Source organism: Asterias rubens, chromosome 10 (assembly GCF_902459465.1).
Source record: "Asterias rubens chromosome 10, eAstRub1.3, whole genome shotgun sequence".
NCBI classification, from domain to species: Eukaryota; Metazoa; Echinodermata; class Asteroidea; order Forcipulatida; family Asteriidae; genus Asterias; species Asterias rubens.
Window position 1 is genome coordinate 4,247,859 of NC_047071.1, and position 16,366 is coordinate 4,264,224.

Below are 16,366 nucleotides of genomic sequence, written 5' to 3' on the forward strand. Positions count from 1 at the left end.
GCATGGAACATTATTGTGACTGAACTCTAGGTGGCAGTTGACTTACCAGGTAAATTTCCATAGACCTTTTCGCAAATACTGTGTGTGCGGCATTTAGGTGTGGAATGAGGTGCATGCTGGTCTAGGTAGTGATCAGGATTAATTACTAGCTCGACCAGCTTGCACCTCATTCAACAATTTGCGCTAGCGCAACGGGTTATTGCGAAAAGGTCTATTGTTTAGTTCTGAGCTTGTGCATATTTCCAAAGAACAATGAAATTACCTGATAAGTCTGCTGCCACCTAGCATTCCAAAGATCTCCTACTGTATGCGATGTTCTTTTGTCATTCCCGATGTGTAGACTCAGTTTGAAGAAAGGAATGTTTCTGGTACTCAAAAACAAAAAATAATTTGAATCCCTCACAATTGATTTTGCATGTAAGTCCAAGGATAATTAAGAAATACACTGTGGTGAAGTTTAAAAACATACACCTTTGTAATTGCAAAAATCATTTTGATATTTACAAACACAAAAAAACTGTTTTTCAGTTTTCCATAGTGATATTTATTTTTTTTCAAAGAGGAAATCAGCTGATTCTCTGAAAAGTTTCAAGCATTGGTTCAGGAAAATCTGCTAGAAATGAAAACATATCTTTATATGAATTTGTTAAACTGAGGCGTGCATTTTACAACAATTTAATTAGGATATAGATCTCTTTAAAAACAAAAAACATTATACCAGAAGACAGTCAGTGTGAGTAATAAACAAACTGATTAAAACATAAAGATTAAAATGCAAATCTTGTTTAAGTAAGTAACATTTGCAAGAACACTATAAAAATCATCAATTACTTTGAACTGAATTAAAAAATGATAAAATCTGTTAAAAATAACTTAAAAAAACATGGCACTTTGTTTATTTATTTATTTTGTTTATCTGAATATAAAATATTTTGTATCAAAATAATGTGGCAAGGATTGATCAGAAGTACATGTCTATATTAAAAAGTTACTGATATAAAAAATGATATGAAATATTAACATGTAAGAGTTTGAAAACTTTGAATGTTTTTTAATTTTTACAGATTATAGGATAATATATTTTTTTACACTAAAGTTGAGCTGCTTATTATAGATTTATATCATTTTGTTCAATGTAAAATATTGGCAATTAATCTTTTAAAGAGGCACAAAAGATGTTCGTCAGGAGTGATGGATGTGAGGTTCAGTTTTTGCCTCATTACTTGATTTAAATTGAGATTTTCTTTAGTCAAGAAAATCTAAATGAACAAAATTCTAGTTTGCTGAAATAGTTATCCAAACTGGGATACAAAAGTACTTTCTGTACCAAAACCTGTTAAAGGCAGTGGACACTATTGGTAATTACTCAAAATAATTATTAGCATAAAGCCTTTCTTGGTGACGAGTAATGGGTAGAGGTTGATGGTGTAAAACATTGTGAGAAATGGCTCCCTCTGAAGTGCCATAGTTTTCGAGAAAGAAGTAAATTTCCACGAATTTGATTTCGAGACCTCAGATTTAGAACTTGAGGTCTCGAAATCAACCATCTAAATGCACACAACTTCATGTGACAAAGGTGTTTTTTCTTTCATTATTATCTCGCAAGTTCCATGACCGATTGAGCTCAAATTTTCAAAGGTTTGTTATTTTATGCATATGTTGAGATATACCAACTGTGAAAGCTAGTCTTTGACAATTACCAATAATGTCCACTGCCTTTAATCTGACCATAGTTGGGTGAAATAACAACTAACTTAGTTAGTAAGGTCAACTAACTAGTCTCTGAAGGGTCAACCATACGACAAAGCAGGGGTAGAGTTTCCCAGGTATTTACCAGGGTTAAATAATCATGTGTGAATAGGTCAACCAAGTTTTCATGTGCCCAGTGTGAAGGGAGATTAGAATGGCTAGGTTGTACTGTTATCAGTTACTGTTCGATTAAATCAACCATAATTAGCAGTCCAACTTACTGTACGGTGACTGTGTAGCTTAGCACTGTAGCTAAACGGTGACTGGGAAGCTTAGCACTCAACGAACGCAACCTCTAACACAAGCTGATGTCTGCATCAATGTTAGCAGTCAAACCGCGAGTGAGCATGACGGAATACTCGTACAACACCTGTGAATCAACAGAGAAAGAAATCAGCAAATGGAAGGTAGTGTCATAGAATTCCAACTACTCCAAAAATTAATGACCGTAAAAAACTTCCAATTTGTTTTTACCCTTACACCAATGTGTATTCAGTAATTCAGAAAAAAACACAACTCTACTCACATATGGCCCTAGCAAAGAATCGAACCAGGGCACACTGAGGTCAAAGGTTACGGTAAGGCCATCTCCGAATTAGCGGCTACAGCTAGGGCTACAGCTATATTACCGCACCATCATGCGTTTGGGTACAGCATGTCCTTAGCAACACCCTTAGCAACAGCCGTAGCCAGAGCTGTAGACGCCAAATCGGATAAAGCCTAAGTCTTCTTGAAGGCAAGTCCTACCTTATAAATGAAAGCATAATGTTCTCTCAGTAGCACTGCGGCCCCTCTGTCATGTCGGATGCTACAAACAATAGATGGTACATCCACGGTACACAGGTCCTCTAAGCTACGCATACCACTGTCCATGGCGAGTAGGGTACCAGTCCTACCACAGCCGTCACTGAAGAAAAAGAAGAAGCAAATAAACTGGGTCAATAGCTGGCTACTTTGCTGAGACAGTTTACTCTGTTATTTATTTCAATTCAAAGGGAAAAAAATTGGAGGGCCAAAGTTTAACAAAAAAAAACATTAGATCTTAACCATCACCAGGCACTAGGTGAGGTTTTGGGGAGCACCATGTGTAAATTCTCTTTTGACTGGTACTTCCAACGTCCATGTGTTGGCAGATTCGCCTTCATTTGCTGCCAGTTTTCCTCAATCTTGTTTGTGTGCGACCCAAACTCATTTACAAACTCCTTGGAATGGTTGACGGTCTCATGTATCTAGCCGTGTTTGTCCAAGTTAATGTAAGCTTTCCAGCAGTCGGAAATTATAGTTGTGCCGAGAGCAATCCAGTCCCTTATGATGGGTAGAAGTGAATCCTAAGTACGTGTTTCAACAGTCACAATGAAGCATTTCCTAGATTCCTCTTCGATGCCCCCAAACACCTATTGCCCCTCCACATAATGTCCCTGGTAGTATTTCCTCTTGCCGATTTTGCTCTCGTCAATCTGGACGCGCTTTCCTTCTCCGACAATTTGCTCCTTCCCCAGATTGAACATGACTTCCTCATACGTTTCGCGGCAAAACATGTCCCAACCGACCCCCGTGTGCTCTCCCAGCTGTAATTGTTGCCGTCAATGTGTCTGACAAAGGTCACAGCACCACCAATAAGTGAACTTTAAAACTTCCTCTATTGAAAGATTACTGTTGGGAAAACCAACTCTTGCTCCTGATGGATTTCTCGCATCAATATTTCTTGCCAGTCTTCCTTCTCCGGCACTCCCATTTCACTTTGTCCAGTCTATCACTGCACTCGACAAACACCATGTCTTCTCCACCTCTCATAACTATTGGACAAGAACAACCAACCTACAGAATCAGATCGTAGAGGCGGCGCATTTATGCGAACATACCAACATCAACTTTCTGAAGTCATGAATTTTTGTACTGACTTGAATCAGCTCCACCAAGCCTATTAAAATGCCAAACAATGGAAACAAAAACTTGACACAGACGTCACCATGATGATGATGCTTACCTACAATGGGCTACGATAGGACCGTAGGATTCTTGTACAGTTTGTCTAACTTGTAGTAAGAATGATATCATAACTGCGCTGCTAGCTGGAACATCAGAAGTCGGCCATTGTGTAAACCAAAAGTGGGTGATTGGACGACACAGATTCTTCTGTTGAGGGGGCAAACAAATAAATACAGGCTATGATATGATAATTTCAGAAATATTGTTTATTACCCTCGTATATTTGGTTTGCAAAACGTATCTGTTAACTTTACTAGCACAGAGTGAATTTCTCTTTGGTCTTAACGTTTTGAATAGCTTGCTCTAGTCATCGTGAGGAGACTGAAGAGTGTGAGACACATTGATCGATTTATAGGGGTTCAGGGGCTTAACTTGACCTCATCTTCTGCTAAGCATAAAATATTGATTATAAATTTTCTGCTAAGTAACAAGGAGCTGGATACCAGTCATAAATTGTACATGAGACATGGTACTTTGGCTGGCCATCTTATTCTAGTAAGCATAATTAATTTTGGCTTAGCTACTTTTTGTGCTAAAGCAGCTCTTTGAAATCGGGGCCAGATTGGTTCGCTGATTTTTAACTTCATCTTCGTATCTTACCTGGATATTCTTAACAAGGAGTGTTGACATACAGTAGTTCTCAGTCAAGATACATCCTTGTCTCATCACCAAGATGTCACCGTAGAGCTGAGCTGCTTGGATGCCTTCCTCCCTCGGCCAGTACCACGGACACACCTGATGATAATCAATTAAGTACTTTAAAATACAGGTGCTTCAAAGCACTGACCAATAACCCTCTAATATACTGGTACCAGAGACTGCCAGAGGAAAGGCCCAGGCACGGCAAAACTATCAACAACAAAAAAACTGAATCTGAATCAACTTTGAGTTAAGCCATATCCGAATTAGCAGCGGCTACAGTTTCAACTGTTACGAGGGGGTTGCTATAAGGACATGCTAAACTTCAACACGAGCTGAAGCAGAAATCCACCCAGACACATAGCTGTAGTCACTGATTTGGACACAGCCTTAGGACGTGTCCGAAACGGTGACTTTTGCTACAGCTACGGCTAGATCGTGCACGTCCCTGCCTATCTTTTAAAACTGAAAGACCCGCTGATCTAGCAGTAGCTGTAGCAAAAGTCGCCAAAAAGGCCCCACATTGTGCTCGTCGTTTGACTTACCACTCCCATCTCCTCAGGTGAACAGAGACAGATCAGGGTTCTAGACTGCTGCTCCCATACCATCTCCCAGAAATCAGCTAGACTGGTACCCCATGGAGCTGCAGTGGCAATGTAACGATAGCCACCTTTACCATACCCCTGGCAATACCAAACACGCAAACAAAAGATTGGTATGATGGAAAACTGATGTTATTTGTCTTTGTTCAAACCCAAATAGTTTAAACTAACTTACAAGAACTTAACAATAGTGGGTTGTAGGGTTCATCAACATTCAGGGCTAGAGCTTCTCCTTTCTCCTAGAGCGAATCCCTTCTCTTTTGGATAATTGCACAGGGTTCTTTTATTCGAATAACACAACACACAAGACCAATGGCTTAATGTCCCATCCGAAGGATGCAGCAAATGGTTAAAATAGTGGTAACTTAAATAGTGGTTCAAGTATCTTGCCTAAAGTGTCCGGTGTTCTCATCCGCTCAGCCACGACATGCCAACTTCAATGACCAAGTACACTTTTGTTTTACCTTGACTAAGTTTGCATTAAGGAATCCATTCTGGTTGCTAGGGGAGACTTTCTCCAGAGTGATTCTCGTCTTGGGTGGAGGGTGAAACAGACTGCCTGAGTTGCCGCCATGACCATGGGCCTGGCTGTGTCCATGACCAGGAAGGCTCAAGAAATGCTTGGGAGAACTTTGAGATTTGTTCAAGGCACTGTTCTGAAAGTCGACTAGTGTCTGATGGAAAAATAGAAAGATAAGAGGTATAAATCAAAACAGATTTGAGAATATATCTATATACCGGTATACATCATAGGCCTGTTACCCAAGGAGCTGCAGAGGTTATATTGTTACAGCCGCCTTTACCGATTCCCGGAGAGAAATCGTCATAATATCAACATTAACAAAACAATTTGTGAATACAACATTATATATAAAAGGCCTTTTCACTGTACACATATACACAGTTAGTTCTGTACACAGTTGTGTTGCCATACACAACTCATGCTGTAGGTCAACTGGCTGAAAAATAGCACCAAGAGTAAGAGGGTTAATTAATTAAAATAGTTTATTTAGTAAGGTTTGCAGTAACACCATGTAATGATTAAACCTACATGTAGGTTGGACAATGAGCGTACCGATCAAAACGTCAAATTGAAACCTCTGGTTCTTTTCAAAACCACTCATTTAGAGGTAACATTACATAGTGTTACCACAAACCTTACTATATCGTATTTCCTGCATGTAAAGTTTCTAATCCTAACATAGTTAAGTCTAGTTCCTTACCTCGTATTCCTCTACAATAGCCTCAACGTAGCTATAGAACTGAGACAAGGCGTGCATACTCAACACATGGGATGGATACATCTGAAATTTAACAAGTCAAAACATTCAGTTCAATGTTGCAAATGATGGAGCTTGTATTTTATTTGCGTTCAAAATAAATCGTAAGCAATGAATGTCTTACAATTACTCAAAATCGGGAACAGGTGGGGTCAAAATGGGTGCAACTTAAGTTAAGAGGTGACATGTGGTGACATGGAGCGCTGAGGAGGGGAAACGGTACTGGTTGGAGTAAAGTATGAACCTGTAAGACTAAAGGGGACATATATATGGGGTAGCTAGTATCCTAGACACATGGATGAAGGTGGGGGAACAGGAACAAGCTTAAGTTACAGCTGCAAGTGGGATACAGATGGCACAAAGGTGGCACCCAGAAGAGAACCCAGTTGGGATAACAAGCCGAGGTGCCCAGTATGTAAAGGTAAGTGGGCGTAAGAGACGAGGACAGACCCTCAAGAAGTGAGGAAACAGGGACAAGCTTAACAGCTGCAAGTGTGATAAAGATGGCACAAAGGCGGCACCCAGAAGAGAACCCAGTTGGGATAACAAGCCGAGGTGCCCAGTATGTAAAGGTAAGTGGGCGTAAGAGACGAGGACAGACCCTCAAGAAGTGAGGAAACAGGGACAAGCTTAACAGCTGCAAGTGGGATACAGATGGTACAAAGGCGGCACCCAGAAGAGAACCCAGTTAGGATAACAAGCCGAGGTGCCCAGTATGTAAAGGTAAGTGGGCGTAAGAGACGAGGACAGACCCTCAAGAAGTGAGGAAACAGGGACAAGCTTAGCAGCTGCAAGTGTGATAAAGATGGCACAAAGGCGGCACCCAGAAGAGAACCCAGTTGGGATAACAAGCCGAGGTGCCCAGTATGTAAAGGTAAGAGGGCGTAAGAGAAGGGGACAGACCCTTCAATCTTCAATGGTGGAATCCTTATTCAGCTATCTATAGCTAAACTAGGATGGTGCAGAAGTGACGTCACAGGCAAAGTGCATAAGAAATAAGGTGAGGTTAAGGTCTCAACAAGAAATAAAGACTGATAACAAAAGACGACAACTTAGGGTGCGTTAAAACTGACGGATGATTTAGAGGAGATGTGAGCCAAGGCTGCTATTGCAGGAGACATTACAGTGGCTGCTGGGAGCTGGTTCCATAGTCGGATAGATCGAGGGTAGAAGGAGTATTCGTACGGATCTATGGATGTGACTGGTATGGTGAACTTTAACTGATGGAAGTGAGGAAACAGGGACAAGCTTAACAGCTGCAAGTGGGATAAATATGGCATAAAGGTAGCACCTAGAAGGAGAACCCAGTGGGTATATCCAGCTAAGGTACCATGTATGTAGAGGCAAGTGGGCGTAACAGAAAGGGAAAGGCCCTTCAGTAGTGTGGGATCAGGTACATACATGTATGCCACTCACAGAGAGAGCGCATGGGAAAAGTCAAGGTGCAAATAATCTGAAAAAGAATTGAAACGCAACTTCTTAAAATAAAAAGTATGATTCTAGACACATATAGGGCTAGATAGCTCAGTTGCTACAGCGCTGGGGTCATTGGTTCGAGTCCTACTCTGGTCAGTTTTCTTTGTTCAACCCCAAAAAATATAAAAGCCCTCACCTCAGAAGCTCCTATCTCCTCATCATCCATGACCAGGCCTTCATTAACGGCGGGCATGAGCTGATGGATAGTGGCAGGCATAATAGAGATGGTATGAAGAGGACTCAACTGATGAGACTCATTCAACGTGTCATGTAGTACTTTGCCGTCAAAGTAGTACCGGTTATGAATGGCGCGTCGCTTGGCCAGACGAGATCTATAGATCTAAAACAATGAGAAATCTGGATTATAATTAGTGGAACTGTCTGACCATTCATTATCATTCACTAACAGATAAACTATGCCAAATCATGTAGTGATATCACAACAACAGTAACCCTCCTACTGTCTGACCATTCGATATCATCCACTTTAGTTTTATGATGCAATATGATGCAATATGATATGTGGTGAATGCATTTACTCAGAACACAGTCAACCCTCCTACTGTCTGACTGTTAAATATCATCATCCACTGTGGTCTTGAATGATAGATAAACTATACCAGCCGGCAGTACATGTACGTTTTCATGTGGTGAATGAATCTACTCTGTGCACAGTAAGTTAGTGCACAGTCAACCCTCTTACTATCTGACCATTCAATATCATCCACCTTGGTTTTGAATGACAGAACTATAAACTATACCATTATGCGATACGATATCATGTGGTCAATTAATCTTCACAGTACACAGTCAACTTTCTTACCGTTCGACCATTAAGTACCATCCACTGTGGGTTTTAAACAAAGAGTGAATGATTTTTCACGGTACATACACAGTCAACCCTCCTACCTATCTTGCCATTATCATCCACTCTGGTTTTGAATGATAGATAAACTATAGCTTCACAGTACACTGACCGTCAGCCCTCCTACTGTCCGACCAATCAGCATCATCCACATTGGTTTTGATCACATTCTTATTGAATTACTATATAATTAAGATCATGACAATATGTACTTACCCTGTAAGCAAGAACTGTACCAATCACGACAGCAAGTAGTGTTGTTATACTCAAACCTGTTGCTACGCCAACTTGTGGTTTGTCGTTTTTATTGGGGTGGGCAGTTGTTTGGGTCGATTTGTAAACATGTACTGATAACACCTAGAGGAAACATTATACACTCAATTTGAATTCTAAAAAAACGGACAGCCGACATTAGGGCTTGATGGCTCAGTGGGTAGAGCGCCATCATGTTAAAGGGAAGGTACACGATTGGTAATTGTCACAGACCAGTCTTCTCACTTGGTGTATCCCATCATATGCATAAAATAATAAGCCTGTGAAAATTTGGGCTCAATCGGTCATCAAAGTTGCGAGAAAATTATGAAAGAAAAAACACCCTTGTGGGACGAATGTGTGTGCTTTCAGATAGGAATAAAAGACTTTTATAATTTTAGTGAGAAATTACCTCTTTCTCAAAAACTACATTACTTCAGAGGCAGTCGTTTCCCACAATGTTTTATACTATCAACAGCTCTCCAATGCTCGTTACCAAGTCAGTTTTTAAGTCATTGCCAAACATGTACCTTCCCTTTAAATTAGAGGGCATTGGTTCAAATATTGCTCTAGTCACTTTTCGTTGTTCAACCACAAAACATAATAATATAATAATAATTGGGAAGGCTAACCAATCTTAACCTGAATTGCAAAGGACGGGGCTACGTGTTTGAGCTGCAAGGATGCAAAGCCATTTTAGGCAGCCAGCCACCTCAACTCATAAACACAAAGCACAGACAAAGATTGAAAGAGTTTGGTTTTCAGGAAAAACTTGAGGGCTCAGACGAAAATACACCTGTGGAATTCAAGAGAGCCAGTGCACAACTCTACTCAAACATGCCCTTAGCAAGCAATGGAACCAGGGTCACATTGGTGAGAGAGGAGCGCTTTGCACACTAAGCCACCCATGCCAGCAGAATAATGATCAAACAAGTGATTTTCTAAGAGAGGTTTGCAGCACCCTATGTAGATCTCTTTTGAGTATTGCCTCCTGAAAACGATCATGGGCATACTGGTCGAAACCTCGAGTCTTTAACCAACAGTTCTTTTCTGAAACAACACTACACAAAAGAGATGTTCACATGGTGTTACCAAAAACCTCTCTTAGTTATTTCAAATCCGACTTGTGTCTACGTGACTTTCTATATTGTGTGATATTGATGAAACAACATACCTTTGGTTCTAGATAGGTCTGTAGTTGAGTAATGTCTCCCTGCATGCTAAGACCCACACTCTCAGTAAGTGGAGAATCACATCTTCCTTTAGACACGATACAAAAATCCACCTGTACCACTGTCAAAGGGTTTCCTTTAATTTTAAGACGTTTCTTTAACGGACAATGAAGAGTGTCATTCAGGAGCTCCACATCGGGCGGGCTGGAACGATTTAAAACCACACCGGCAAACTTTGAGATGGAGGAGCGAAGCTTGGCCACGTCGGGACAAAGTTCAGTCCAGGATATTTGAAGAATTAGTTGAACAGCTGTGTCCTGTTGAGGACTATGGGTGTTGGGTACCTGTGTGGCTGGAACTGCTGTCAATCTTGGAGTCTTTGGATTTTCAGACGGTACAGGAATTAATTTGGTTGCTGGATGAGATGACGCTGGGGGGTTTCCAGTTGTGATGGGCTTAGCTTGGGTTGTGATGGGTTGGGATTGGGTTGTGACGGGTTGGGATTGGGTTGTGATGGCTTGGGATTGGGTTGTAATGGGTTGGGATTGGGTTGTGATGGGTTGGGATTGGGTTGCGATGGGTTGGGATTGGGTTGGGATGGGTTGGGATTGGGTTGTGATGGGTTGGGATTGGGTTGTGATGGGTTGGGATTGGGTTGTGATGGGTTGGGATTGGGTTGCGATGGGTTGGGATTGGGTTGTCATGGGTTGGGATTGGGTTGTCATGGGTTGGGATTGGGTTGTTATGGGTAGGGCTTGGGTTATGGTGGGTTGGGATTGGGTTGTGGTGGGAGGGTGTGGTGTTGGTTTTTGCGATTTTACTGGTTCTTCAGTGGGAGAGGGTTTCCCAGTGTGATGAGGGTGCTCATCAGTGGGTCTAACCTCAGTAGGGTTAGGGCGAATGTGTCGGGTAGTAGGGTGACGAATGTGTCGGGTAGTAGGGTGATGCTCCTCTGTAAAATGAGGCAGGGTATCTGATTGGGCAGTCTGTGCCCTGGTCGATCGTCTTTGAGTTTGAGGAGCTGGTGTCGACTGCTCTGGGTGAGGAGAGGTAGTGGTTAACTGAGGTAGGCTGCTGGTGGCGTGGACTACTGGTGGTATCGCAGTTACCAGACTAGGTGTGGTTGGATGGATAGGTTCAGCGGTTAACGAAGACCCAGTGTGTAAATGACTCGTGGTGTGTCGCAGCAGTGTGGTGGTGTCGCCAGTTGTGATATCTATTGAGGATGTGGTCTCCGGATAGAAAGGCTTCAAGGTGGATCTTCCTCCCATAACTGGGGTTGTTTGCTTGGGTAAATACCCATGAGGTCGGGTCATATGTCGTATCCATGGTGTTGTGAGCCGATATTTGATGGGAGTTGTCGAATAATCATCGTCCATATCTTTACTGGCAGCTAATCCTATAAAGAAAGTTAAAATAGTTAGATAGTCATTTGGAAAACAACTACACATGTAGATAGCTTAAGATGAAAGTCACACTGTCAGCAAAACAAATGTACTCGATAACGATCAATGGAGAGCTGTTGATAGTATTAAACATTGTGAGGAACAACTGCCTCTGAAGTATCGTTGTTTTGAAAAAGAGGTAATTTTACACCCAAATTTTAAAAGACTTCAGACCTAAAGCCTTTTAATACGATCTGAAAGCACACAAATTTGTGCAAAAAGGGTGGGGTTTTTCTTCATTATTCTCTTGTTACTTCAATAGATCCCATTGAACTCAAAATTTTGAGGATTTGTTATTTTAAAACACAAAGTGAGAATACTGGTCTCTTTCACAGTTACAAAAGGTGTCCAGTGCCTTTAAAGCCAGTGGACACTATTGGTAATTGTCAAAGACTAGCCTTCACAGTTGGTTTATCTCAACATATGCATAAAATAACAAACCTTTGAAAATTTGAGCTCAATCGGTCATCAAACTTGCGAGATAATAATGAAAGAAAGAAACACCCTTGTCACACAAAGTTCTGTGCGTTTAAATGGTTGATTTTGAGACCTCAAGTTCTAAACTTGAGGTCTCGAAATCAAATTCGTGGAAAATTACTTCTTTCTCGAAAACTATGGCACTTCAGAGGGAGCCGTTTCTCACAATGTTTTGTACCATCAATCTCTCCCCATTACTCGTCACCAAGAAAGGTTTTATGCTAATAATTATTTTGAGTAATTACCAATAGTGTCCACTGCCTTTAAAGTAAATAATAACTTATACTATCACACAACCACACCTTTAATTATCAACGGTTTATTCACTCCAGCAGTTACCTGAGAAGGCACTTAACAAGCAATAATTACATATCCTGCTTCCATGCAAGGCCAACAGTCAAGTGTGCACAACGTAAACACTGACAACTACCTGTACAATTATGGGGATTTCAGAGATAGCTCCCACCCAGAAATCAACCAGTGTAAACATACTTCACAAGCACTTCAAAATATGGAGAGTTTCGGAGGCTGTTGGGTTTGTGAATCATACAAGAACTAAACATGTCATTCTAAAATTACATACATACATGTAGCAAGATAAAGTAGTGTAGTTGTTGCTACAAGCTCGTTTTTAATGTAAATATAGTTAGTCTTGAAGTGCTAGCACTACCTTCCTTTATATGCCCCCTCTTGCCTTAATGTATTTTGGGGGGATTTAGGAGAAATACGCCTTTTGGCGACAGTTAATTTGTTAACTTTTATGCTCTCCTGGGCACCCCACTGTTGTTCTACATGTGCTTGTAAATGTGATTGCACGAATAAATATTATTATTATTATTATTATTATTCCTTGTCTTTCCTCAAAAGACCCCACAGCACCCACAACGATTGCCGTGGTGCCCTGTGCTTTTGCTGTGTTGCCCTTTGCAAAGTTGCACTACACAAATTAACATTTTCCCCATTAGCCTATAGGAGTGCCTCTTACACCATAGAGGAAAATTCAGGACGGTATAAATGTATGAAGCTCATGTCATTTGTGCATTGTGTGGTATGTCAATGTACCCATGTGCAACTCAGCAGGGTCTTATCAAATTAGCATCGGCCAATGACCCCAAAATGAAACAAGTCTGAACCCCTAGCATTTTCCCCAACCATTCCTTTTTATTACTCTTAACTTAAACTTTAAAAAACCAAACCTCCCCCAAAAACATTCTGCAAATATAATAAATATTTAATTGCAGGTCATCGTGCGTGTTACAGGTGTGCGTATCTGATGCATTTCCCAAAGTTGTCGCTACCTTGTTCCCAGTGTAAAAAAACTGGAATTAGTTTGTGTGTGTACTTTGTACCACCATTCATTATGAAATTGACACGGTGTTACTGCAAACTGAAATAAACCTTTCTCGCAAAAAAAACATGGAAGAAATAAAGTACAATTGGTAACAAACAAATACATTATTGTATTATCCTTTTCACTTCAGATTCTAGATTGAACATTAAGAGAACCCCAAGTTGATAAACCTGGGTTTAGTGAAAGTTTAATTTTAGTGTGTGTGTGTGTGTGTGTGTTTTTTATTGTCCTCCAGAATGACTGAATGTCGCTGTGCAAATTTCAAACATTTACAATTGTACAATTTGAGTTTTCATAAGCCTATTTGGGGACTTTGGATGGACCACAGCCGAGGCCATTCAATCAACAAGAACAATTAGTTTGTGAATCTCTATCTTTGTACAAATGTTTTAAAATAAATGTTTTAAAATAAATTATTTCAAAATAAATGTTTTAAAATAATAAAGTAAAGGGAGGAGAAACACAGCTGTTGCACAATTTGTCATCTCATTTGTGATCTGACATGTGGAAGCAATAATAACAAGATAATATCATTCTCCGGGAAGTGGATGAACAGTTATATTGTTTTGGGTACAGGAACAAAGCAAATTGTGGGGTGGGGGAAACTTCACGAAGATAATAATTCACTTCCAGGATACACTGCAGGATTTCTAGACCCAAACACCCAAGTTTGGAGGTTTGAATTGAAATAGAGTCATCGGAATGTTTTTTACTAAAAAAAACATCTTTGCAATCTGGAGTTTCCTTTCCATTTCTAAAAGGTTAAATTATCTTTATTGATTTTTGTAAACTTAATCTGAAGAGTGAAAATTTAACCATTTGAGCCGGACAACTAATGCATGGTCTTCTTAAAGTTGTATTTCACTTTGTAGTAAAACAAAAATAGCAGAGTCTTTCTACTTTAGCCGCTATTCGAGCACACATATGTCTGAAAAGCTAGCTAATAGTATACTATAGTATTATTAGCACTAGTACATAGTGCATGTTAAGAACCGTTTCTGTTATATGTAAGTTAAAAGACAAGTTCATTAAGTATATTATATTATATTTATTGACCAAACCAACAGCGGACGAGCCGCCAATTACAGGAAAGGATACAAAAAAAACAATAAGAAATATTCATATAGCCTATATAAAAACAATCTGATATGTACAAAGTTAACAATTAAAATAGAATCATCTTAGGAAAGAAAATTAAAGCATACATTGAAGATCAAGTAAAACAAAATAGGGAACAGAAACAGACCACCATGAACGACTGTGAAAATATATTTAAAATAAATTTTAAAAGCAAAAGCCTACATTAAATTATAAACAGAATAAACGATAAAAAGACAAGGGAAAAAAAAAACAAAAAAACAAGTACATTCCTCTTGTAGTAGAGTATAGTCGTACCGTGAAAGGTGCAAAATGCGCGACCAGGAACACGGCATCCTCTACTTACAAGTGGGAAAAAGTGCAACTCGAGATAAAAACGCCACCCATCTGTGGCGTATCTTTTTTTTTTTAAGTAGACTGGCCCTACTAGTACTATTAAATAGGGCTACCTGTCAGATCACAAACACAGCATGTTTCCTTTTAAATGTTTTCTCAGTCAAACTCTTTGGTCTACTCAACCTCAATGACACAACTTACCTTACTCACCTTACTCATGGTGGAAATGAAGATGTACAGTAGATTGTGTAGAGTACTCGACTCCCACTACCACTACTCACTTGACTAATTATTTATGTTAAAAAGTTTGCTTTTTTATCACATTCACAACAAAACAAATTCATTGAAATTAAACCAACAAGAGTTTCAATAAATGTTTTAATAATAGAGGCTAAGAAACTTACCAATCAAGTGGCAAACCGATAAGCTCATCAGAAGGAGTTGAACTGCAGCTTTCGATGACACTGATGGCAGCCTACTGTTGGACCACATCACAGCCACCATTATTGGCGGTTTAAAGCACAATGCAGACCCCACCAAGCACAACGACCGAACACCTCTTTTTACACAACACACTGAACCCCCAAAAAACTTCAGCAGACAACTGTTTACCAAATACACATCTTCCTGTCAGACATTGTTAGTGAGCATGCATGTTCATGTTCCACTAGTAGCTCAAGATGAAGTTCACATTCTCACTGTTTCGTAGAGGACTTAAATTTGTAGTTCAGTGACGATCTAATAGAAATCGAGGCCAAATGGGTCGTGACCAAGTTTTTATTTACTTTAGAGTGTAGTCTGGTAACATTATTCTCCGTATGTAAATGGTGTTCACTTAACAAGGTACCAGACACCAAACTTTGCTTCAATTACACAAGTTGGTGCCGTGTGCATTTTTCGGGGTTAAAATAATGAGTTTGGGTTTTGTATTGGGCCATACATGTATTTCAATATGAAACCAAAACAAATGCGTTCAAGTGGAAGTGGAAATAAATACGTAGTCTGACAAAAGAAAACAACTTGAATCAGTTGTGTCAGTCACTTTTTTTATAAATTTATTTTATTTAGTTATTTAATAATCAGTGAACCGTACACTGACAATATAAATTTTCTACGAGAACTTTCAAAATACCTGGGGAAAATTTATGATTTGTGCGTAATTGTAAAGAAATTTAAACAATAAAGCTATAACGATTTCAACATATTCTACAAACTATTTACATTTTGTCCTTAACAATTAAGCAATCCCTGTAAACTCTGTGTAATTCTGAATTCAAATGTTGAATTTGAGTCTGATAGAATACCTTTCATTTCTATTTATTAATGAAGTATTTTAATGAAATCTAACTGTTCTTTACATGTCTAAGAACTTGATCCAATACAAATGCGCGTTAAAATATAGGTTATTCTGTGTCAGGACTTTATAATAATAATAATAATAATAATAATAATAACTTTGTTTTTTGTCACAGCATTCTCTATCAAGAAAACATTTTAACGATCTTTACCACCCAATTAAAGTCTATATATTCTAGAAAACAATTCATGATGGCAAAAATACTGATAAACAAAAATCATTCAATCACTATAATTTTTAATTGACTATAAAAGAAAGTACTTCTTATACATACGCAT

At 39.4% G+C, this 16,366-nt stretch overlaps 1 protein-coding gene across 1 annotated transcript; it reads right to left on the reverse strand.

Moving 5' to 3' along the window:
• Positions 1–1,656: 1,656 nt before the first annotated feature.
• Positions 1,657–15,478, reverse strand: LOC117295556. Its single transcript, XM_033778252.1, has 11 exons — positions 15,136–15,478; positions 10,027–11,423; positions 8,817–8,957; positions 7,872–8,075; positions 6,203–6,283; positions 5,444–5,653; positions 4,923–5,060; positions 4,339–4,473; positions 3,737–3,885; positions 2,497–2,656; positions 1,657–2,119 (listed from the first exon to the last, which is right to left on the reverse strand). The coding sequence occupies exons 1-11, from the start codon at positions 15,233–15,235 to the stop codon at positions 2,045–2,047; spliced, it is 2,790 nt and encodes a 929-aa protein (XP_033634143.1). The 5' UTR covers positions 15,236–15,478; the 3' UTR covers positions 1,657–2,044.
• Positions 15,479–16,366: the final 888 nt, after the last annotated feature.

What these genes read in the sequence shown, in the direction of transcription:
- LOC117295556 (XM_033778252.1), bottom strand. Translation starts at nt 15,235, where the DNA reads ATGGTGGCTGTGATGTGGTCCAACAGTAGGCTGCCATCAGTGTCATCG. An exon ending in CACCTGAGGAGATGGGAGTG is followed by an intron (nt 4,474 to 4,922) that starts GTAAGTCAAACG and finishes GATTATCATCAG; the next exon opens with GTGTGTCCGTGGTACTGGCC. An exon ending in ATTATGCTTTCATTTATAAG is followed by an intron (nt 2,120 to 2,496) that starts GTAGGACTTGCC and finishes GTTGATTCACAG; the next exon opens with GTGTTGTACGAGTATTCCGT.